Source organism: Eulemur rufifrons, chromosome 17, assembly GCF_041146395.1.
Source record: "Eulemur rufifrons isolate Redbay chromosome 17, OSU_ERuf_1, whole genome shotgun sequence".
NCBI lineage: Eukaryota > Metazoa > Chordata > Mammalia > Primates > Lemuridae > Eulemur > Eulemur rufifrons.
Genome location: NC_090999.1, coordinates 3,517,952 through 3,541,675, shown reverse-complemented (window position 1 = coordinate 3,541,675; position 23,724 = coordinate 3,517,952). Strand labels below are relative to the sequence as shown.

Sequence of the window (23,724 nt, the reverse complement as noted above, 5' to 3'; positions counted from 1 at the left end):
CTCAGCCTTTCTGAGGACCGGTTAGGATAACTTTCAGGACTTTCTCCTGAATCTTGAGGCAAGACAGGATTGGTGAGGATGCTTAGGTTTGGCCTTCGGCTTCCTGACCATCCTGTCCCCACACCCCCACAGTCACCCTCGGCTAGAAAAGCCAAAGCAGCAGCCCAGAGATCTGGGCCAAGATCTCCTGAGGTGCCTGTCACCAGCACCCACGGCAACCAGGAGAGGTGACTTCCAACCAGAATGAAGTTTGTGGACCCGAGTTACATGAGGAGCTAGCTAACACCGCCCAGAGTCCCTCCTACCAGAGATAACATCATGATTACTTCCTCACACCTGCTTCTGGGGCTTTCTGTGCATGTAAATATATTTTTAACATGGTTAAGAACAGGCAGGATATGCAACTTTTTGTTCAGGATTTTTTAAAAATGTCTAAAACAAGCATCTTTCCTACAGTGCGAAGCCTTTGCAAACATATTTTCAGGGTCTCTGATTTCACAACATGAACCAAGGTCCTTCCTAAGTAAGGAAATACAGGCAAAAAGGGTTGAATTCTCAAGCTCCCAGAGATCCAGGAACTTCCTGAAATTGAACCAGTTCCATGTGTGCTATGTCTGTAGAGATTTCTGAGCAAGATAATTGGTACCTTTCCTTATGTTCTCAGATGGAACCGTGGCCCAAGTAATTTTGGTGCCAAATTTGGGCCTATTGTGAAAGTCCTGAGGCCAAATCAGGTGGTGGACCGTGAAGGGGGGTGGAAACAGGAGTGATCCCACCAGAACTCCCAACAGCCACGCCACGTTGCTTGGTGCCTTTAGACTGGGTTGCACCATAATATTTTTACTTACCTTTGTTTATAGACGCCTTGAACTATTTTATACCAAGTGTTTTTCCTGAAAAGATTCCATTATGTTTTTATGAAAATTATAAACAGTCTGTAATCAGAATTTTTATACACGTGAAAAGAAAATACGTCAGTGTTGTAGAAATTGTCCTATATTAACTGTGGAGATGCTTCAATTTTTCAGTGTCAACAAGATCAGTGTTTTTTACTACATGCTAAACCATCCAAATTATGCATCCTTCTTGTGAAGCTCAGCTTTTGGCTTCGTGGCTGAGATAACTCTGCATTTGGAGCCTCTCGGTTGCTCTCTTGACACCTCTGTGTGCTTTCATGTTGTTTTTATGTTTCCTGCCGTTTCTTACCTTTGCTCTCTCCACCCTGCAGCCTTATAAATTACAACTGTTGTGTCCACATCAAGCTGTGAAAGACATCCTGGCTGTCTGGAGGCTTTTCACACCACCTCACTGAGCCGTCTGTCTCTGCCATCTTGAGATGTTCCCACTGGGTTGGGCTGTTCCCTGCCCTTCTCTCTCAACTGCAAGTCATTACAAAGTCCTCCTGAACAGAGATCATTCACACCACGTCTGGAAACGCCAAGTGTCTGTTTTGTTTCACAAACTGAACTCTGGGGAAAGGTCTTCATTTCAGCTCAGGAGTGAGTCAAAATCCATGTAAGCTTCTGTGCCAGTGTCTGGGGGCTCCATGAACACTCACAGCTATGTTCAGTAGCTGCCCAGGGCCCCTGCTTTGCTTTGGTTTTCCTAAGCCCACCAACTGGAACAACACAAGTGGTTGGTATTACCCAAATCAGTCAGTTGCCAAGGCAGGGCACAGGAGCACTCAGCACCCAGCACCATCAGTACTTCCCACTGCCCAGGGCTCCCTCGTGGGGCACTCCTCTGTGGCTCTCAGCACGGCCGGAAGAAGCGTTGGGATTTACAGTTCTCATGCAACAGGTTAGGTAGGATTTCCTGGTATCATTTGTTAAATATTCAATATCCTTAATGATCAGCAGTGATTGGTTGTTTCTCCATAAAATGACTTTCCCATTTTTTAAAAAAATAAAATAACATTTTTATTTGAGTCTGGAAAGTTTCCTTTGAAAATGCAAATTTTCAACAAGGGTAAAATACCTTGTCATGGAGCACCACACACGCAGTCAATGTGTCATAATGACAGTCCTGGCGCAGAGGCCAGCCCTGGCCTGGACCCGAGCCACTTGCCACTCACAGCTGAGCCCCACCCACGGCCGCCCAAGCTCTGCTCATGGATTGAACAGCAGTGAGTCTCTCAAAGACGTTCATTTTAGAATTCAGCTTCAGTTTCTTTTGCCTGTTAATTATTCTTGAATTTTCAAGATCAAGCACTCTGCTGCTCTATTTTCAAGAATAACTCTTGGCGTTCTATGTAGGAGTCTCTCCTCGCTCCGTGGAAGGTAGAAATCTTGCCACAACACAGACCTACAAGAGGCTCTGACAAATATTAGGTACTAACGACTGGACTAAGTTCCAGAGGGGTGAGAGGTGGATGTGTGGGAGACAACATAGAGCACAGCTGTCCCTAGGAGGCACCGCTCTGCGTCAGGGCCAGGCTTGGGGGCACCTGTCACAGTGTCCGGTAGGCTGTTCTTAATCACATCATCCACTTTGGTGACCTCTGAGACCCTGCACATAGACATACTCAATACCCAAATAGCCCAGGGGTTAGGACAGCTGCCAACATGGCCTGATGGGCCAGATATTATGTGACTTTTGAAGACACAACAACCTTGTATTCATATCAAACAGCAGCATCTTACATGTGTAAGTCATTTGAGACCTACTACGCTTTTCTTTCAGATGAAATGTTTTGAAGATAACAATGCACATTCAACAATAAACAGCTGCCAGTTTGAAAAAATCTGTATTTTCCATAGGAAAATAAATAGTTAACAAGTTAACTTTCAAGAGTGCAGGCTGGCTAGAAGCTGAAAGCACAGCAACCAAGGTTAGCAGGACGCGGGTAGAGTGGAAGGAGAGACACTGGCTTCCTAAGCCCACCTGGCAGACGACCTGGACCGTTAGCTCCCCTCCTCCTCTACTGACTTGGGAACTTATTATTGATCTATGCCAAAGGACATTTCATCAGTATCACCTGGTGCCCGCTATACTCCAAGCAAATTCAGAGGCAGAAGTCCAGCTCTGAAAGAGACAATGATCTTGGTAACCAAAGGTGTGAGTTGGTGCAGTAGATACAGCCAGAGAGGCTAGACAGATGGTACTGTGCCTGCATACGACACCTTCTGGAGCAACGCACTTGAAGTCTCCAAATCCCTCTAAAGTCCAGCAGCGAGTACCTCAGAAATCACACCCTCCTAAAGTCCAGCAGTAAGTACACCAAAAGTGACGGCGACGTGCCACACAGTCTCATCCTCCCTCTTCCACAGTCTGTTTGCAAAGATGTCCTGCAGGCTGTCCGGGCAGGCCAGGACCCTTGGACTGTCTCCTGGGAGGAGTCCTCCTAGGGGCTAATGCTGGGGTCTGGATGGCTTTTCACATGGCAACGGAAAGCCCATCTCTGAAACTGGCTGGCAGGGAACGGGGGCCTGGAAAGCTTGCAACTTGACAGTTACTCCGCTTTCTTCAGCTCCAAAAGTCAAACCATTTTGTTCAACTTGGGAAACCAAGGGAGAGATTTTCAATGAGCCAGACACAGACACGGAATTGTTTTCATGTCTAAATGCAGGATTTCTTTGCTGAAGCACACAATGCCAAACTGAAGGACATCAAAAGCTCTCCCCAAACGAGGTGCTATGGGTGTTAATTTTACGGACCGAGAAGCCAAAGGTATGTGGAGTTTTACCACGCAGAGGCCAACATGCTATTTTTACCAGGTTTTCCTGTCTCACTATCTTGTTATCAGATCTTATCTTAAAAAGAATCAGTAAGGTCTACAGAGCTTTTATTTACATGAAGACAGGGAAAATGGAATTATGAGACACACACAGACAAAAGAAACTGACCTCACAGTTCAAAACAGCCTTAATTCTCTGTTTCAACAAAAATCCTTCATCTGAGGTTTTCCTCTCTACAGAACACTGGAGGGTTTTGCATTCGTTCATATACATGAAAGACTTCAGCTCATGAAAGTTAAAAAGGAAATCATTGGATTCTCAATGACGACAGTGGTGGGTCCTCGGCAAGGCCGCCCCTTCATCCTCTCTGCACGGAGGACAGGGAGGGAAGGCGGAGCATTAGCTGGGGAGGACTCCAGAGCTGATCTCATTTACCGTCTCGTCTCGTGGATGGGGAAACTGAGCTCCAGGAAGCAAGGGCTCCTGAGTTAGGAGAAGACGCAAACAGGAGGGGGCTGTATCTTACCACCAGCTCCCACCCCCAAAACAGCACTGTTGCCAGAATCTGTCCCTACTTTACTGGAAAGAACAACAGTCTTTTACTATCTTCAGATTTCAATGTTGGGAAGGCAACCCCCTCTTGCCCACTTCTGTAACCCTTTAATACCCAGCCATTAAGCCAGCTGTGTATGTTACGATGCCTTCGTTATGGAAACAAGGTACAGGGGTGGACGCACATCCAGGTGGGCAAATGAGCAACCTAGACCAGACTGCGACCGAGATGGAGCATTGGCTGCGTAAGCGGTAACTCCCCCACTGCACGCGCGCAGCATCCACAGTTCTCATGCCCAGGGACGGCACAACGGGCTGAGGGGACTCTGGGCTATTGGCTTCTGACCAAGACAGTGTTTCCCAAACTATAGCTGCTGGTGGGGCTCTCAAAAATCTGCGCAGTCCTGATGCATCAGAAATCTGATGGCCCTGGTGTTCCAGGGGCTGGGGTCAGGAATCTAAAGCCTTGCAAAGCCCTGCCGTCCCCAGTCCTGGTGGCCACAGGAGCAGCGGCTTTGGGACCACGATCCTGAGAAACGCAACATAAACTCTTCAGGAGATCCCAGGCACTGGCCACTGAAGTTCTGAACTCTCCTCCTCCTCCCTTTTTGGCCTCAATTGCCTGTATTAAAGTTGTACTGATTTTATTGTTTAATCATTATGAGAATTAATTAGATGTGCCAATAAAAAACCAGGCTGGAGGGAGTCTGGTGAATGGATTCTTCTGGAGAAACACAGATGCCTTCATTCCTTGTCCTGAGCACATCAGAAAAGCCCGTCTGGGCTCCTTTACGGAGCAGCCTCACAGCCTCACAGCCCTCCTGGTTTGAAGATTGTGTTCTGCAGCAGGCTCCTGGCCCAGACCCAGAGACCTGGCCCCTGTGAGCGCAAAGTCATGGCAGCTTGAGCTCTTTCCAAAGAATGACCCTTGAGAATCAAGTGGTTTCTGAGTTGGAATGGAGCACAGCTGCTTCTTTATATACTGACTCTTCCAATGTTGAAATGAAGATATCTGAGAAATGGAGGTAATTGTCTCCCATATTTATATTCTTTCAAGCCTCTCAAACAATCCAGTTGAACAACTGGGGAGACTCTACTATCCAAGGATGTCTCCATGGTGCAAGGTCTTCTTGAACTTACAGTTTACTTGTGCATGGAAGGTAGCCATAATGGAAAAGTGGATGTATTCACAAGAGGAGGCACTGTTCAGGTTACAAAGCTTCCTCTTACAACACCCACCACCTACACATACAATTGGTTTCCCAGTGGACAGGGCCACATAGCTTCCCAGGTGAAACTCCGGTTTTCTACTTTCTGCTTTCCACCTTTTCATCAAGAGGGCAAGGCAGTGGAATATTCTCTGGATTTGCTTCTGTCCAGGGGCTCCCTACGTGTCTGCTCCACTCTTCTCTGAACACTAGAGGGATGGGCTGGATGGCTCCTCCCTGCCCACTGGTCCATTTCCAGCCTTATTGGAAGCTCTTCTTTCCCCATTCTGAACGGACACATCAGACTCTGCGCCCCCCACCCTGCTGGCAGCACACGCTGACCACCACCCACACTATGCTGAGCACCAGGGCTGAGGTGCCAGCCTTGCCCAGGGATGCCAACATCCTGCTGCCGAGACGCCAGCTCACGGGGTGATGAGCCTGCACTCCCCTCTCACATCTGCTTACCCTGGACTTGTTATTGGAATTGTGTAATATAATTAAATCTGGTGCAGCTCCATGAAACATGAGCAAAGGAAAAGCTTGTTTCTACGAAGACGAAGTTAAATCTTTGGAATGACTCAGTAGAGACCAGTCATTAAGTGAGATTGCTGTCAAATTAGGTGTGGCTGAGACAAAAGTAAAATATTGAGAAAAAATGAAAAAATTTAAAATGATTTCACACTCAGATAAACGGGACAAATTTCACCCTTCTTTAAAGACATTTCGGACTGGAAATGATTTGCAATGAATATATTTTATGCAAATAACCAATTTAGACAATTCAGTAGACAGATCCCTACTCAAAAGTTTGGGTAAAAATGAGAAGAATTAGAAAATGGATGCACATTTATGTATTTTAAGTGAAAATAAATGTTCAAGATATGTGTGTGTGCTTTTTAAAATGATTTTTTTCCCTTAATCTACTTTTTCCATCAGTGGGCTGGGTCAGGGAGCTTCTCTGCTGTCTGGAGATGACTGAGTCCTCCCTGCTGAGCTCCAGACCTGCGTATGCCCTGCTTACTGATGCCTCCCCCTGATGGGTGACAGGCACCCCGAGCCACTGGTCCCCATCTTTCCTCCCACTGCCCTTCCCGCTTCCTTCCTCCAGCCCTTCTCTCTCGCATCTCAGCAGAGCTGCTCCCTCCTGTGTATCTGACACTCACATCGGCTGAGCCCAGGTCTGTGATAGTTAATTTCACATGTCAACTTGGCCAGGCTACTGTACCCAGATATTTAGCCAAACATTCTAGATGTTTCTGTGAAAGTACATTTAGATGAGATTAACATTGAAACCTGTAGACTTTGAGTAAAGCGGATATGCCTCATCGTGTGGGTGGGCCTCACCCAACCAGTTGAAGGCCAGAACAGAGGAAGAGTGAGGACCCCGAGGAGGAGGGAATTCTGCCAGAAGACTTCGCACTTGGACGGCAAAGCTGCAGTTGTTCCCTGGCTCTCCAGCCGGCTGGCCTGCTCCGAACATTTTGAACTTGCCAGTCCCCACAGTCATGTTGAGCCAATTCCTTAAAATAAATCTCTCTCTCTCTCTGTACATGCACCCCATTAGTTTTATTTCTCTGGAGAACCCTGACTATTCTATTCATGTTCTCATATGAATTGCCTCTTAACTGCCCCCTTGCAATTGCCCCACTCTGCTGTCAAGAAGTATTGTCAGCGCTAATACGAACACACCCCATCACCATTTAAAATCCTCAGTGGCTCCCCGTTTCCGAGGGCACAGGGCTCACCCACGTGCCTGTTGTGTCTGCTGCCCTCCCTCCCTGAAGGCCCACGGGCTTGCAGCGTGCCAGGTGCTGGGGAAGGAGTTTAGCTCCCCGGAGGAGGAGTCCCTTGGCGCTTAAAGAGGGTCTGTCTCGGCAAGGGATCCCAGGGTGGAAAATCTCTCAAGTCACGTCACTTAGTTTATACCTAAGAATGTATTTGCTCACTCCAAGGACCTGATTAGCATAACCACTGTTTTCTTCCCTTATCATTTGATTGATTTGGTAGTCCTGCCCTGAGAATGGATCCTGCCTCAGCAATTTTTAAAAAGTCTTAACTTTTTAAAGGGAAGGAATATAAGCTTACTGCAAAGGCCATGGAAAGTCATGAGCAAGGAAGGAAACGAAGATGTTCCATGTTCTCAAGACCTAGAGACCCTCTGTCCGGTGGCTCCGGACATTCCAGGACAGCTGACCTTGCCTCAGCTCGCGAGGCCCAGCCCGGCATCTCTCCCTGGCTGGCTGCCTTCTGACGGGGCCAAAGGGAGAAATCCCGACGCAGGGATGGCAAGAATCAAGTCACAGTAGAAACCAGGCATTTTAAAGGAATGAGAGACACTGGCTCGTGGACAAAGAGGAAACAGCAAGAGAGAGATGTCTGAGGGCTTCATCCTCCCCGCCCCCCCACCTGGAATATTCTCTCCTCATACATAGGACTTGAGTGAAAGAAACGAGAAAGGAAAGTGAGAACAAACAGCCACAGGAGGCAGCTATTCCTAATCGTCCTTAGGTTAAATTTCACACGCAGTGAGCTAGGAATGTGTCTGCTGCCACCCTCAGAAAGTAATGGGAGGCGGGTATTGTCTGGGGTGGGCACACTTACAACCTGGACTCAAACCGTACACAAGCAATTCATGTTACCAAAACGTTTGTACCCCATAATATTCTGAAATAAAAAAAAAACAAAACACAGAACTTTCCCCACAAAAAAAAAAAAAAAAAAAAAAAAAAGAGGGGATGGGTGTATACCTACATGATGAGTGCAGTGCGCACTGTCTGGGGAATGGGCACGCTTGGAGCTCTGACTCGGGGGGATGGGCGGTACATGGGCAACATATGTAACCTGAACTTTTGTACCCCCATAATAAGCTGAAATTAAAAAAAAAAAGAAAGCAAAGAAAAATAATGGGAGGAATTACATCTCATAAATAAAAACTAGCTAGGAAACTGTGACAGGGTCAGAAGCCTTGTCCTGTGACCTGCCCACACGGCAGGTGTCCTTCCAGGCACCTTCCGTCCCTGCTCCTTCCCCCAGGGCTCCCCATGCTCTCAGGACCATGGCCTCACATTCCTTGGGGATGTGGGGAGGCGCTAACTTGTCCTTCCCTCCATTCAAGGCACTGGCGTTGCTGAAAGGAATGAGGGACACTTGTTACCCTTTCTCAGCCACGACGAGGAGCCCACGGCCCTGCTTCACAGGCGGGTGCCCAGCCAGACCCATCTCGGGCCGCCCAGACATCAGGGTGGTGTAGAGATGGACCAACAGATGCATTCCAACAGGGGCGTTAGGACAGGCTGCCCAGGAAGTCAAAGGAGAGAGGGACGGCGGCGGCGGCAAGGCGAGAGGGGCTCCAGCGTGGCAGGAGTGAGGGCTGAGAGGGCAGGGCCCTTGCAGGCATTTGGGCTCCAAGCAAATGACGATGCAGATGCATGGAAGGCCAGACCTGGTGAAGCTCTGCACTGGGTCTGCATTTCAGGAGGATCACTGCTGCTGCAGAACGGATAAGGGAGTAGAGGAGCTAGGCCAGGGGTAGGAAAGTGGACTGGAAGCTTCTGAGGCTGCAAGGGTGAAAGGCTGGTGGCCCAGCTATGGTAGTGGTGGTGGGCTCCTCCCATTAGAGCGGGTCATGCTGTCTGACCACAAAGCCTATGTTTTATAGGTTGACATTTAATCAATGCCTTTGCGAAACTCACAGGACTAAGCACAAGCACAAATACTGGATATTTGCTGACAAATTGACAATGAACATCACCATCCTCTATTCGTGGATATAGAGCTCTGTTACTTGTTAAATGTAGTAATATCACTAAAATTTCCCTTTTGGGTCCACTGTGATGAATCTATGTTTCAGAGGATTCACTCTTGCCTGTGGATATAGAAATCCACAAAATTATAACCACGCGCTAGCAGGGCAACGCAAATCAAAGTTCTCTGTGAAGCCCTGCCCTGGTCCATGCTCCTGGCTGGATGATCCTAAGGGCAGCCTTTCCTGTGTCTGAGCCCGCGAGGTGCCTGTGTTCCAATCTCAGCTCCACCCTTGCCAGCTGGGGGGCCTTCGTGAGATCTCAGAACTCCACGGTCTCCATGTCCTCATCTGCAGAGTAGAGATGGTCACAGTGCCTTCTCCACGCAGATTGGCTGTGGTCACCATCATTGCATTCCTTTGTCTCTTCTTCATCCTTCCCCTCCTCTGCTCACCCTCAACCCTCACCTGGGAAAGTGAAGTCATGCACATTCGGTCCCCAGGACTCAATTAATTCAGTCCCTCAACATACAAATGAAGAGGAAAAACCATGTTTTCCTATTGCATTAACTTTCTTTTATATGTACTTTTTGAAAATCAATAAAAAACCACCAAAGGCATGACTAGTAAATATGAATTCTTAAAAAGCAAAAAAAAAAAAAAAATCATTGGGACATGAACATTTATTTTGTTGTATTATTTCTTAGTGATTCTCTGACATGGGTGAAAATTATTAAGGTTCATGATGTTGAGACTATGTAATTTTTGAGTATTTACTGTTTTGAGAATTATTAAGAAATTTTAAAATAAAGTCCTAAAAATAGAAGGGTGGGGAGAATGAAAGAATATGGAAAACAATGCCCCCAAGAAACGGTAATGGGATGCATTTGTTTATACCTAAAGAAAGGAGAGAGGACGCCATCTCAATTACACTAAATTAGAGAGACCAGAAAAGCTCTGCACAGGTGTTCCCCATCTCACCTGAACACAGGACAAAAGCACATGGTCACTGAGGGAAAGAACAGGACAGTCCGGTCCTACACCCTGGGGGGTTACAACAAAAAAGAAAAGACAGCTGGTGCCTCTTGCAAATCGAGTCCTTCAAAGAGAAAGTGTAATTAAATGCAATACTTGAGTAACTCCCTCCAGAAGCTGCTGGAGCCCTCTGAGTCATGGAAATGAGGAGAACCTTAGAGCCCCTGGAACTGCTTTTGGGTAACACCTTATTAACAGTCCCAAGGGCCGTGACCATGAGACCACCATCTCTGCTTAGACATTTTAACTGCTGGTTAGGAAATGTCTTTCTTAGACAACTCAGGTGAAAACCAGCTGCACGAATGTAAGCTTGCATAGATTTGAGCATTACATAGATTTGATGATACTTCAAATCTAACTTGCTTCTTTACTTTGGGAAATTTTCCTATCCTGAAGATATGCTATTTTCCTAACTGAGAAAGTTATTCTCAGCGATTTAGGAATAAATTACTGAGAAGATAAATCTACTACTAAAGACATCATCTACATCACTCTAAAAGATAATCAAACACTAGTAATAGGAAGACTGTAGACTGAAACTAGGTTTAGGTTTTTTGAACCTGAAATCTGTTGCTGCCATAGCATTAATGCTGTTATTTTGCCCTGAAAAAAACATGCTATAGAGACAACACTTTGATTAAGACACACATTTGCTGGGAGATGCTTTCATCTACCTTAAGCGTTGGCAAGGCCAGATAGTAGATACGTCAGACTGGTGGGCCACGCGATCTCTGGTGCAGGACTCGCCCCTGCTGAGGCAGTGGGGAAGCAGCTAGCGACGATGTGTGAACAAGCAGGCCTGACCCTGCTCTGATGAAACTGTGCTTGCAAAGTCGAGTGCCAGGCTGCATTCAGCCCAAGGGCCATGGTTTTCCACCCCCTGGTTTAACCACTCCCACTTATGAATAATAGGATTGAACACACCTGCAGAAACCTGGAAGCAATGGTATTTTTACAGATGCTGTGACACCTTATAAGATAGACCTGTTGGAGTCTGATACCTATTTTGAGCACAGCCATAGAAGATTATTGGGGGATTAGAAAAAACTACCCTACTTTGGGAGATATTAACAATAAAACAACAACAAGCCCCACATATTAAATCCTGAGGTTCTAGCAAAATGTTTGAAAATCTTAAAAGGAAAAAACGAGGCTTGTGAAGATGGATTCGAATACTGCAGCAAAGAAGAAAACCAGCCGCATCTGATGTAGGATTAATTAATTAACAATTAACTAATTGAGATGGCGTCCACTTTCCTTTCTCTAGGTATAAATAAATGCATCTAGTTATCGATTAACTAACAGTCAAGCTGAGTTAGCATCTCTGTAGGACAAACCAAATGCCTGGTAGAGCTCTGAGCTTTTTTTTTTTTTTTTTTTGCCTTTTATCTAGTAACTAGTTTAACTCTCCCCACAAACCAATGAGGTAGATGCTACTAGATCCTAAAAGTGAAGTACAGAAAGTTTACGTAAGTGGAGGTGGGATGGGATTTGAACCCAGCGAGTCCAGCTCCAGGGCCTGGGCTCTCAGTACCAGCTCTGCTTCCTTTCTAAAGCACCCATGTGCCCACTCACCTGTCCACACACATTAACCCACTGAACAAGCCTAGGGGGAGGTGCCATTAGAATTCCCATTTTACAGGTGAGGAAACTGAAGCCCAGAGACACCGAGAACCTTGGCTGCAGCCACTCCAGTCCTTGACAGGCAACATCACACAGCCGGCGTGGCCAGACCAGGAAGGAAACCCAGTGAGCCTGTGTTCTTAGCCACTCTGCTCATTGCTGCCAAGGAAGTGAGACGTGCACAAGGCTGGCTCGTCAGATGGAGAGAAATCTGATTTGAGTTAGTAATTTAATGCAGCTTAGCTCTAAAATGTCCTAAGAAAAATGCATACATTTAGGAATTTTGTGGGCTTGCATATTTTGGTTGGATAGTTGCAAATTTTGTTTGCATCACAATTGCATACATAGATAAGTATAGAATTCACTGCTCTGAGGGAAAGTTGTGTATTTCTACTTAATTATCCCCAAGGAGCAGTGTTTTGGAAATTCCTTAATGGTTCAGAATTGAATCAGTGTCAAAATACTCAGGGTGCCACTCTTTCCAAATGGGTTTCCCTGAGTCATCATGAGCGTCCAGATTTTCTATACGGTCTGAAATATTAATATCTTCCTGCCTTTCGAGGGAGCCTGTTACGTGGTGCTCTAGGGAAAGCTTGCATGTCTAATACGAATTTAAACACTTCATGACTGACTTCGGCTCATTTTTCTTTCCTTTGAAATGAATGACCTTCCAATGTGAGACTGTTTAATTCACTTCTCAAGATGAGAAATGTTCCTTAGATCACGGAGGATTCCCTAACAGCTGTATCCAGCTTCCTTTCTTTGGATCCTCGATTTCTTGAGAAGGAATGTCAGCTTCCCATTCTATGACAGAAGTCTCTCCACCCCCACTGTGACGTCTTCCTTTTATGACAAGGATTTGAAAATGATGCCTCACTCCTCCTGCAGTTTCAGGCCTGCTGGCATTTCGGCATTAAGGTTTCCTGGTTATTCGCTCGGAGGTAAATGCTCAGAAATGATCTTCTTCCAGGCCCTGAGCCGACTGACTTTTTCTGAGAATGCTTCCCAGGTGTCCTCGTGCAGCGTGTCTGGACTATCTGAGCCTGGACTGCAGCCACGGTGCTCCCGAGGCCTGTGAATGGCACCAGCGGGGGGTGTTGGGAGGGCCTGGGCCAAGCGGGGTTCCCAGTTAGGGCCATCCACAAAAGTTTTATGTAACGTCTACAGGGACAGGGTCACCAGGAATTGCCATAAATCCAATGGATTTTAAAAAGGAAACCAAAGAAGTGGATTGAATCCATATTTTACACAGATCAAATCCATCAGCAAGCTAATAAATCCTGCATGAAATCGGCATCAATATCCTGCCCAGGTATGGGTTGCATTCCTTCCCGTCAGGCGATAAAGAGAGACAGCGCCGTGTCCACATGCTGTCCTCATCCCTTTGTCCGTGGTTAGCTTGCTTACGCTGAACAAACAGGGAATCTCATTTTCTTGCTTTTAACAAATTTATGAAAGCAGTCAATGATGACTGAGGGACGTGGTATAAGGGTACGGACCTCCGTAGGTGGGTCCGGGCAAAGAATTCAAAAGTAAAGGGCAGAAATGACAGTAGGCCCAGGAATACTGACGGTCGTTTCCACAAAACAACAGTAGGATTTAGGGTTTACAATGATTTCTAAGAATCTGTAAGTTTTATCTTTCAAGCTGAGGCCCAGGTGTGAAGGCATCCCATGCCGTAGACGTATTTTCTGGCCAATAGATGCTGTTAGGCAGGGTGCCTGCCAAGAATATATGGCTAACATTTGACGCTGGAGTCATCTTTCTTCATGAGGCTGGAACAATCCCATTCTCTGCAGGAAGGACTTCTCACTGTGGCACTTTGAGGAGATTAATCAGATCCAGGAAACGAACACTTCTAGTAGGTAGAACAATATTTATGTAACCTCGTGGCTCCCATCCCTGTGAAAGTACCTTTTCAGATGCCTTCATTCTTCTTCCAGACTCCTGTAGATTAGTTATTTCTTATTTTCTTACTAAGTCTTAGGTACCCGTTGGTTGAATTTTTCCCTTAAATTGGCTTCTATATATTAGTAGATACTGAGGGCTTATAAAAATTTTTAAAAATATTTAATTAATATAGTTAGATATTTAGTTTAATTAGTTGACCAAATGATTAAATTATAGTTACTGTTTCATTCTTTGGAATCAAACTCCTAATGTAAAGCTTCAGTCATTACATCCAAAACTTATCAAATGAACTATGTTGTAAATGTCATATTCATCTATTGTTCTTAAAACACTGGTGCAGAATATCCAGGGAACATGAGGAAGAATGTACTATGCTGGTATCTCTATTAGCTGTATTATAACTGGTATAATTTATTAGTCTACTTTGCAAAAGAGTCTAGTGATTCTTTGTTAAGTTTCAGAATATTATGAGGGTACAAATGTTTTGATTACACGAATTACCTTTGTACAGTCTGAGTCAAAGTTATAAGTGTGTCCATGACCTAGACAGTGTGCATTGTACCCATCAGGTATGAACAAGAGTCCAGTGATTCAGCGGCATTTACTTTCTATATATAGACATCAGAAGATACTGTATTTTATATTTAATGGTTTTACATATGCTCGGTATTCCCACAATGAGTTGGGGCAGACAAAGCCCATATTTAAAGACCTCATTCTCTAGTTCAGCTGGTTTAAATGACTCAGATTGGGAAGGCAGCCAACCAGTGTAGCATTTATAATAACTCATTCCCAAGTATCATGTGCAGAACAGAGAAATAACGTCTGGGTAGGTTAGGTAGTACTGTGATGTCTTTCTTTAACTGCCTGCATGATGTAAGGTCTACATGTGCTCAAGGAGCCATGAGAGAATTGCATTAGCATTCATAGACACGGGAAAGCAATCTGGGAAATTCAATGCTTTCGACTAAATAAAAGGTTCTCCTGAAAAAGAAGAAGCGAAGGTGTCTGAAATGCCGAAATCAGTGGAGGGTTGAATGCAGATGTCTAAGGTGTGGGTCATTGTGTGTTATGGTCTAATAGGCATTAAACGACAGCAAATAGGCTGTGCAAAATCTCATTGTCCTGAATAAACCGATATATACTCCAAGCCTCTGAACAATGTACAGTCCGATGATCCCTGATGATCCATCCAAGGCCAAAATCCCTCTAGTTTATCGAATTCTTATAATACTAATATTGATAGCTGGTATTGAATGAGGTGCTTTATCTGTATGAAATATATAGTTCTCACAACAGGTCCGTGTGGCAGGTATGATTATTGTGCTCATTTTCCAGATGAAGAAGCTCAGGTTCAGAAATACTAACTCACATGCCCGAGGAGACGCAGGAGCATGTGGCGGAGCCTGGGCCTGCGCCTGTGCCCTGGGCTGTTGTGAGACCTGCCATCAGAGGTGGACTGCAGGCACATCCTGAATGTGGGTCCCAATGGCCACTGGGAGAGTGTGGCCAGCTGCCAATTCTGGGAAACCTTCACAACCGTCCTTCACCCAGCAGAAAGGCAGCCTTGTCTTCAGAGAGAAATACTGCTCCCACTCTGCGGGCCAGCTCTGAGTTAACGTCTTTGGTAACTATTGGCCACACAGCTATTGGATGGGTGTGGACCATGCTTTGATAGCTTTATAAAGAAAGCACATCTCTGAAACTTTTCTTTTCTATCTTAGAAGTCATGATGGAGATTTTGGGAAAGACAGTCTAAGTGAAGTAGTATAGAGATTCCTTCCCTCCCCACCAATCAAATAAAAGGCTGAGAAACGGTGAATATATCGAGAGAACCAAAACAAAAGCACTGCTCACGTGACAAACCACCAGTACCGGTTCCTTAAGGCACCTGGACAAAGTGCACAGAGGAGCAAGCCCTGCGGCCAGGTGGAAATGCCCTGGGCAGAATGAGTTGGGAAAAAGAAACCTTACATGGAACCTATTTGAAGATGGCATAGAAGCCCCTCCCCACAGAAATGTATATGTGAAAAAGGTATACAGCATTCAAAAACATTTTTAAATATAGTCTGAAGATGCCTGACTTCGGCAAATATAATTTCACAAAACGTAACCATGCTGTCAGGAAATGTGAAAGAGTAAAAATTCTAGGAGGCAAGACATCAAGTAGGAGAAAAGAAGACAGGATTACACTAATGGAGCTGGTGTGAGGCAGCAGACAGGCACGTAAGCAGTTAGGAAATCCAGGGTGAATCACTCTTCTGAAAAACGCGCTCCAGACACACGCCCACTGGCCCGGAAAGGACTTGCACCCATGAACTCCACGGGAAGCTACAGTGTGAGGGGACTGGCCAGGCCACTGGGCCCATTTAAATAGACAATTACACCTGAACAACTGCAGTCAAGACTATAAAACAGAATTCAAAGCTCTAATTATTGAAAAAATAGAGGTACATAGTATAATAATAATAATGATAATAATAAAGCTAAACCAAAATGAGAAACCTGCAAGAAATTATTAATATAACAAAGATTGGGGCCTGAACTAAGGAATAGAGAATAAAAGAAGTAAAAGTGTGCTAATTGCTTTATTTGTCTAACAGTGACTTTATGGATTTAGTTTAATTTGTAAAGTTATAATAAATTAAGAAAGAGTGGCTTAAGCATATGATGTTAAACTGTAGAGGTAATTATAGTAGTATTGGAAATATATGTTTCCTAACTAATAAAGGGGTACAAAAGACAAGAAAGCCATACAGCAACAGCTGTAAAAGTAACAACAGAAAATCATGAAATAAGTAAAAACAGGACATAAATTTAGATGAAAGAATATAAGATTTATCTTTTGAAATATAGCACACAAATAATATCACAAACAAACCTTATGAAATGCATGCAAAATTATAAAGAAAATCCTATCAAATTAAATCCACTGGAACATTAAAGAAGGCACAGAGATCGACTGGGGTTCATTACAGAAATGCAAGGATGGTGCAACTGATCACACAGCCCAGGCCTCATTCACCCAAGACTATAGAACAAGTGCTTTTCTTTTCTTCATAAATTGAAATTCAGGATTGCTCACTGTTTTTGAATAGTGGATGTGAGTGTGTTCAAGTGTCCTCCAGTGATTTGGGGGTTGACACAGTATCATTTACACAAACACACAGAACATTAGTCAACACTCAGCACTCTCTGTGACCCAGGGCTCCCAACAGTTTTTTTGCTTATAAAGCCCAAGATCCTGTGTGACTGGACAGGCAATATTCTTGATCATAGGAACAGTCACCATGGATCTGTGGCTGCACAGGCTGAGGTGACAGTGTCCTGTGGGCTTCCGGGGCCATGGTGGAGGTTGGGGGCATGCCTCTCACTGCCCTGTGCTGTGTGTAGAACATCACAAATTTTAAAAATAGATTTGTCAACTTTTTTCCTTAAAATCTTTCCAAGTCCACTATGAAACAGTTATGTAGGATAAAAGGCATTAGCTAAAATTCAGTCATGCTTGAGAAAATAGAAACAAATAAATATTCCCATAATAAGATAAACAAATCAAAACCCAATGGGCAGCATGTATCAAACGAAGAGCCACCACTCAATTGTGAAAACGTAGAAACATTGCAACAGGGATCAGGAACAAGAAAGAATACATTTTAGTATTGTTCTAGAAATACATGCCATTCCAATTAAACTGGGGGCGGGGGTAAACAAGATGTATAAACACTAGAGCAGGAAGCCAAAATTATCATTACTGGCTTATGATATTAAAAATATAAGATTATTGACAGAAAAAAATGGAAAATATAAAATTTTAGTGTTTGGTTACAAAATTAATGTTTCACCCTATAAAAATGATAACTGAATAAAATATAAAATTTCATTCACAGTATTAATAAAATTGTGAAATACTCAGGAAAAATAGAAATACTCATATTCACTCATGTAAATAAATCTAACTGTTCCTGAAGAACCCAGTGACCAAATGAAGTAATGAAGAAAACAATGGTTTGATCGGTGGCTTCCAAGTTTTCAAGATCTCAATTTTGCCTAAATTAATCTAATAATGCAATGTTAATCAAAAATTTCAAAAAAGATTATTTTTTATTTTTTAACTTGGCAACATGAATACAAAGTTCGTCTGGAGAAAACATTCAGGAAGAGCCCAGGCAATTCTAAGAAGGACAAGCGTTAAAAGGAGAATTTTCCCTGCCAGGGAGTACAGTACCCAGTTACCATCTGGAAACTATTCCTCTTGTATCTTCAGTCCATTGTCCTGGAAGTTATGCTATTACTGTTTATGCTTAGAAAACTAGAGAGTTAAGATAAATGACCTGAAAAGCCACTCCATTTAGATAAGCTGAAAAATATAAAGGAAGTAAATATTTGTATGATTTATAATTCATGTTTCAGAAACAAGCGATAAAAATGCCTGATTCATGCTAAAAAGCAGACAGAGGTGGGAGAGGCGAGGCGGGAGAGCTGTGGGAGGGTGGGCACCCGTCTGCGGCAAGAACGGTGCCAAGGAGGCCCCTGGCGCAGGGCAGCAGGCTCGGGGTGGGCGGAGCTGGTAGCCCCAGCCCAGGGGGGCAGCTCGGAATTGCCTATTTCACCAGGATGTTCCTGCTAGTAGCTGAAGACTTGCAGACATTTTAAGACCTTCTTCCTCCAGCAAGGAGACTCCTAGACTCCCAGCACCCTGCACCCTGCAGAGAGTCATGACTTAGGGGGATTCCACCGGTCAAGCATCCCCGGGCTTGACAGGAATCCCACTGTGAGAGCCTTAGGTGCTACACAGGCCTCTGGGTGCCAGCAGGGCAGGTTCCCTTTTTCAGTTAAGTTAAAAATGAGAAAGCTGTGGATGAAGATGTTTTAAAGGTTCCACTCCCCAATCCTTTTGGGACCCTCCTTCAAGTTGAACATGACACACGTCCCCCGCTGCACCTTGACGCTTAAAGTCAGCCAGAGCACCAGCTCTGGGAAGGATGAGTGCTTTGCACTCACTCGGTGCAGTGGCTTCAGCTCTGCGAGGCCGCTCAGAACAAAGCTACAGAGCACCCATGGCTTAGCGAGGGCCACGGGAGCTTCATGGGAGACAGTCAGGTAAGAGAGAGACACACTGTCATCGTCAGAAACTTGGAACTTGAGTTTTCTGCCCACTTAATCAGGAACAAAAAATTGTTAGTATCCTGGACAAGAGAGAAATATATCTTCCATTTCGGAGGAAAAGCAAAGCAACATTTTAAATTAAATTCTATGTTCCCAACTCAATTGCTAAAATAAAATAATAATCCACAGGGATTAATCTATGTAATGTAGGTTCATTATTCTGTGTTTCATCATTGATAATTTTGTTTCACAGACTAAATAGATAGTGAATTTGTTTCTCCTTTTAAGGAGCAACAAGAGAAATAGCCAAGATTTAGTGAGTGTTTATTGCATCTGAGAGCTTTTTGCACAGAATCCTTGCCTTGCCCAACAGCAGGTGCTATGATTGCCCGGATCACAGCCAGCCGAAGTGGGGAGGGCGGGTTGCACCCCGGCGGGCAGGCAGCCAGCACCGTGACCCACACTTTTCACACTTAGACCAGGAATGGGGGGACTCACTGGTCATCCTTAAGATTCTCCCAGCCAGGGAAGGATGGCATTGGGTTCACAGTGAGGCTTCTGTATTATCTCAAATTTTTCTCTTTCAGAAGACAGTGCAAACATTATAAAATATGAGATAAATACATCAAATAGTTAGATAAGATGATGGTCTCTAGATTTTACTGAGGTGAATTTGGGGTAGTCCCAGCCTACTGCTTTCTACACAGTGTCAGGATGCATCAGTTCCACCTTCCCCTAGACTGACCCCTTTGCCACTGAATTGTGCTGTTTCCTTCAGCACACAGTGTTCTCGACAGAACTTATTAAATTGCATCTAAGTGAGTTAAGTATAGGAAACAGGACACAGAAGAATACAGAAGTGTCTTTGACTCTGGACCCCTCAATACCGGAAAGAAAAACCATAGAGAAGAAGAGGCCAAGGAGGCCCAATGAGAAAAACACCACTAGCCATTGTAGGGCTATACAGGTGACTTGTAAGGAAAAACAGTATCTCATGGAGGCTCTTCCAGAAGCGGCAGGGCCATGTGCCCATTGCAACAGGAGGGAAGGCAGAGCAGGTAGGCAGAGACGCAGGTGTGGTGTTGGTGGGAGGAAGGGGTGGTTGTTGACTGATTCCTTTCTCTGAAGTCTGAGGCCCCAGATGGCGAGGGTGGGGCAGGGAGGAGGAAGAAGGCTGGAGGAGGCTGGGGGTGATGGGAAACCACAGTCCCGTGGGGTGGGGAGCAAATGAACCAGGAATGGGCATTAGGATTGCAGCCATCCGCCATCCATGAGTGGCCACATGTTTAGCATGAGAACATGGGACTTTTTGGGCAGCATTTAGCTACTGAGCTCCGTGTGTACAGGGGCCGGGGGTGGGGTAGGCAGGCTGGGTTTTCGGGGGAGTGTAATGGAGGCAGAGCAGGGCAAGGCGGTTAGGGGCTAGTGAGGGGAGGTTTATGGCACTCCCCATGGACTCTGGCCTGGGAAGGGGACTCGGGTCTTGGACAGTGAGGGGTGAAGGAAACAGCTTCCCCTGCGAGACAAAAGACACCTGTAGAGTGTCCTGGAGCACACGTGATGCACGCCAAGGGTCACAGCCAGTGGGGGTGTTCAGCATGGGGTGTCACAGGCGAGGTGGGTATGACCTTGGAGAGTGGCTTAGCTGCCCCAACGCAGACCCAGCAGCCATAGCTTAAACAAGGGAGGTGGTAGTCTCTTTCATGTGGAGTCTGGGCTGGTAGGCAGCTAAGGGGGAGGGGGAGGACAGTTCTGCTCCAGGAGGTCACCAGGGACTTGGACCCCCTCCGTCTTGTTACTCAATCCCCGACAAGGCTGCTCCTGCCCGCAGGCCCTGCTGCAGCCCATGGAGGTGGGAAGAGGAAGAGGAGGAGCAGCTGCTTTTTCAGGACTTGCCAGTGGCACATGCTGCATCCCCTTGGCCAGACAAGCACCTGGGAGGATGGAAAGTGACGTCTAGTTGGGCATTTGTGTTCGTGTGTGTGTGTGTGTGCATGTGTGTTTGTGTGTGAGTATATGCGACAGTGTGTCAGGGGGAGGGGCTTCTATTAACAAAGACAAGAAGGAGAACTGGACATGGATGGAGTGACAGACTGAATCGGGGAGAAAGAGACCATCTGAGTGGGGACAGTGGAAGAACAGAGCGGCAGATGTGCCAGAAGGATCACTCATGCGGATGTTAGTGTTGCCACAACCAACCCTGGCAGCAGCTGCGGTGACCACACCTCTTTTGAGCGCTGAGTCTGTGACCCTAGGATGAGTCTAGAACACTGCAAACCTCTCGCTTCCGAGGTCTTCCCAAGGGCGCCCTCAAATACGGTTGGCGTAACGCAGACACTTTGCGTGAGGATGTGTGCAAAACTACAGATGTGGGGTAGGTGTACCAAGGAGCAGTCGGTTCAAGGAGATTTTGTGGTGTCTGGGTAGTGCCTGTTTCTCAGTGGTGGTGTTCCAAACAAGACCTTCACAAAACCACCCGGAGGGTCAGAGGGGTCACAGAGCTTCATAAACATGGCATGTGACTACACATATTTTCTCTTTGTCATCTTACATCTTGGAAAACTGAGGCACAAAGGGGTGAAGCCACTTTCCCAAGGCTGCGCCATGAGCCTGGAGCTTTTGCACCTGCCATAATGAGACTGTGATTCACCCATGTGTCCTACAAGTGCGACTGAGGTCCCAGGCCTGCCAGGGGCAACTCTCACCCCTTGGGACATGTCAGAGGGAAAAGCAAGGATCAGATTTCAAGGAGATTTTCCCTTATAGTAAGTATGAGAACTCTGCACCGGGAACAAAGGTTTCTCTAAATGGATCTAAGAGCTGTCGAGGACGGGCAAGCATGACGGCTGAGGGAAGGGAATTTGCCTGACTGCATAAGATAAGGTCTACTAGATCTCTGTTCCCGACGCTGAAGAACTGCATTATGGTCTCCCTTGGGAAGTGATATTCTGACATGTTTAAAATGCAGCCAGACAATCCGAAAGCAGCAAGTGACACTGAACGGGCAGCAGCACAGCCCCCTGTTGAGCACATTTTACTTAAGATTCAGTGAAAAGCAGAAGTCTGGGTGACATCAGGAGGCGGAAGCTGCAGGGGGAGAGCTCCCGTCCCCCTGGGGCGTTTCCCAGCATCCTGGGCTTCCTCGCACAGGAGCCCGGGGAGGCTGTGTCTGTGAGGCAGTGGGGAGCTGGGGAGGAAGAAAAACAACCAACCAACTGCCTACGACGACGGGAAATCAGGATTTAAATGAACTCTTCTGCTCTCCAAGAAGGAGCTGAAGAGCTGCCCGCTCTCCCACCCGCTGGGCGGAGGCCACACTGTGGAAAGCCACGCTGCTTCCAGCTGCTGCCTCTGCTGCTCCCTCTCCCTCAGGGCCACTGGCCTCTCCTGCTTCCTGGGTCTGGGTGCTGAGGGTCTCAGACTCAAATGTCCCAACTATCAGTCCATTTCTGAATTACGTGATGCTTAAAATCACACAGGTAGAAGCCCAGGCCTGGGTAACTCAGCCTGGGCTGGTGTTTTCTCCAGCATCTGCTGAGCAGACCGGGGCAGACTGGACTACCAGGTTATGCCTGACCCGCTCATGTGACGAGCTTGGGAAAAACCATTCCAGCACTCAGCATCTCCAATTACTTCGAGCTTTAACATTTTGATGGATATACTTTGACACAGCTCGTAAGCCCAGTTTCTCCTACATGTGAAAGTCTCTCTCTCTCTCTCTCACGCAAACACAGACACAGACACATACATACATTTCTTTCGGTCGAAGTGAGTGGTTTCTCCACTTTATAGCACAGGTAGCTAGGTGCCCTGAGGTACCAGAGAGGATTCTCCCTTAGCAAACGTGGACGACAGAGTGTGAAAAGAGGAACTCGCACATGGAGCGACCTTCCCACATCTGCAAGGTAATGGGGCTCCTTGGAGATCTGCCACTGAAGGTCACGGTGATGTCGATGTCACCTGCAGCACAGGTGCAGACCTGGCTGTCCACGCGGGGGACAAGATGGTGGAACAGCTGAGGAAGACTCTGTCCTCAACCAGAGCAGAGCCAGGCTCCCTGAGCCCTCTCCCCCAGCAGGCCTCAACCCTGGCCTGCAAAGTCTTGAACAAACACTAGTGTTTCCAGCAGCTCACAGTCGCATCCCTAGGGTGAACCAAGCCCCCTTGCAGTGCCTGCCTGGGAAAGCTCGAGGCTCGGTCAGAATCTCCTGTCGCTCCAGCCTTCACCTGAAGACAGCGCCCCTGTCTCCTGGTCCCGTGGGAAGGTGGGGCCTAACTCCTATAAGCACCTGCTGGCAAACCTAAAGGGGTTTCACAAGGACCACAAGGAGCCACCTTCTTGCTTTTTGTAATTTTTCACTTCCCCAACTCTCCTGAGCCCCCTCAGCCCCCCATGCAGAGCTGATAAGTGGCCTCCATCTTATCAACTTAGGCTTAGAGAGACTGCCTCACTGTTATCACAGTGAGCTATCACTCCTGCTGGCCTGCAACTGATTAAAGTACAAACAAAACAAACCGGATGCCAGGACTGCCAGACCTTCCCGCTCAAACATACCGTGTAGGTCCCTTGTCCAGGCAGCTCTTGTCCCTTTTGCATCTTTGCTGTTATGAATTACATGGCTGTGTCAGCACTTCTCATTCTGTAAACTCAGGCGCCACCCACTCACTGAGCACGACTGCAAATTGGGAAGCTGTTAGAGGAACACAGCACTTCTTACCTGGGAGGACAGGGAGCTATTTTGCAAGACACCAGCCCTGTGACAGGTCGGGTCTTGGGATTGCAGAAAGATGTGTTTACTTGAAACTTCAGGTCTCTGTAGCAGCCCTCTCTTGTGGTCATCTGCCCTGCAGGAAAGAGAGAAATGCA

At 46.1% G+C, this 23,724-nt stretch overlaps 1 protein-coding gene across 1 annotated transcript in view; it reads right to left on the bottom strand.

The window, feature by feature from the left end:
- ADAMTS16 (ADAM metallopeptidase with thrombospondin type 1 motif 16) overlaps positions 1 to 23,724 on the bottom strand; it is a 130,014-nt gene that overhangs the window by 10,681 nt on the left and 95,609 nt on the right. Inside the window, exon 21 of the mRNA XM_069492769.1 lies at positions 23,576 to 23,702. Coding sequence (XP_069348870.1) covers positions 23,576 to 23,702 — 127 coding nt within the window. The remainder of the gene's footprint in view (positions 1 to 23,575; positions 23,703 to 23,724) is intronic.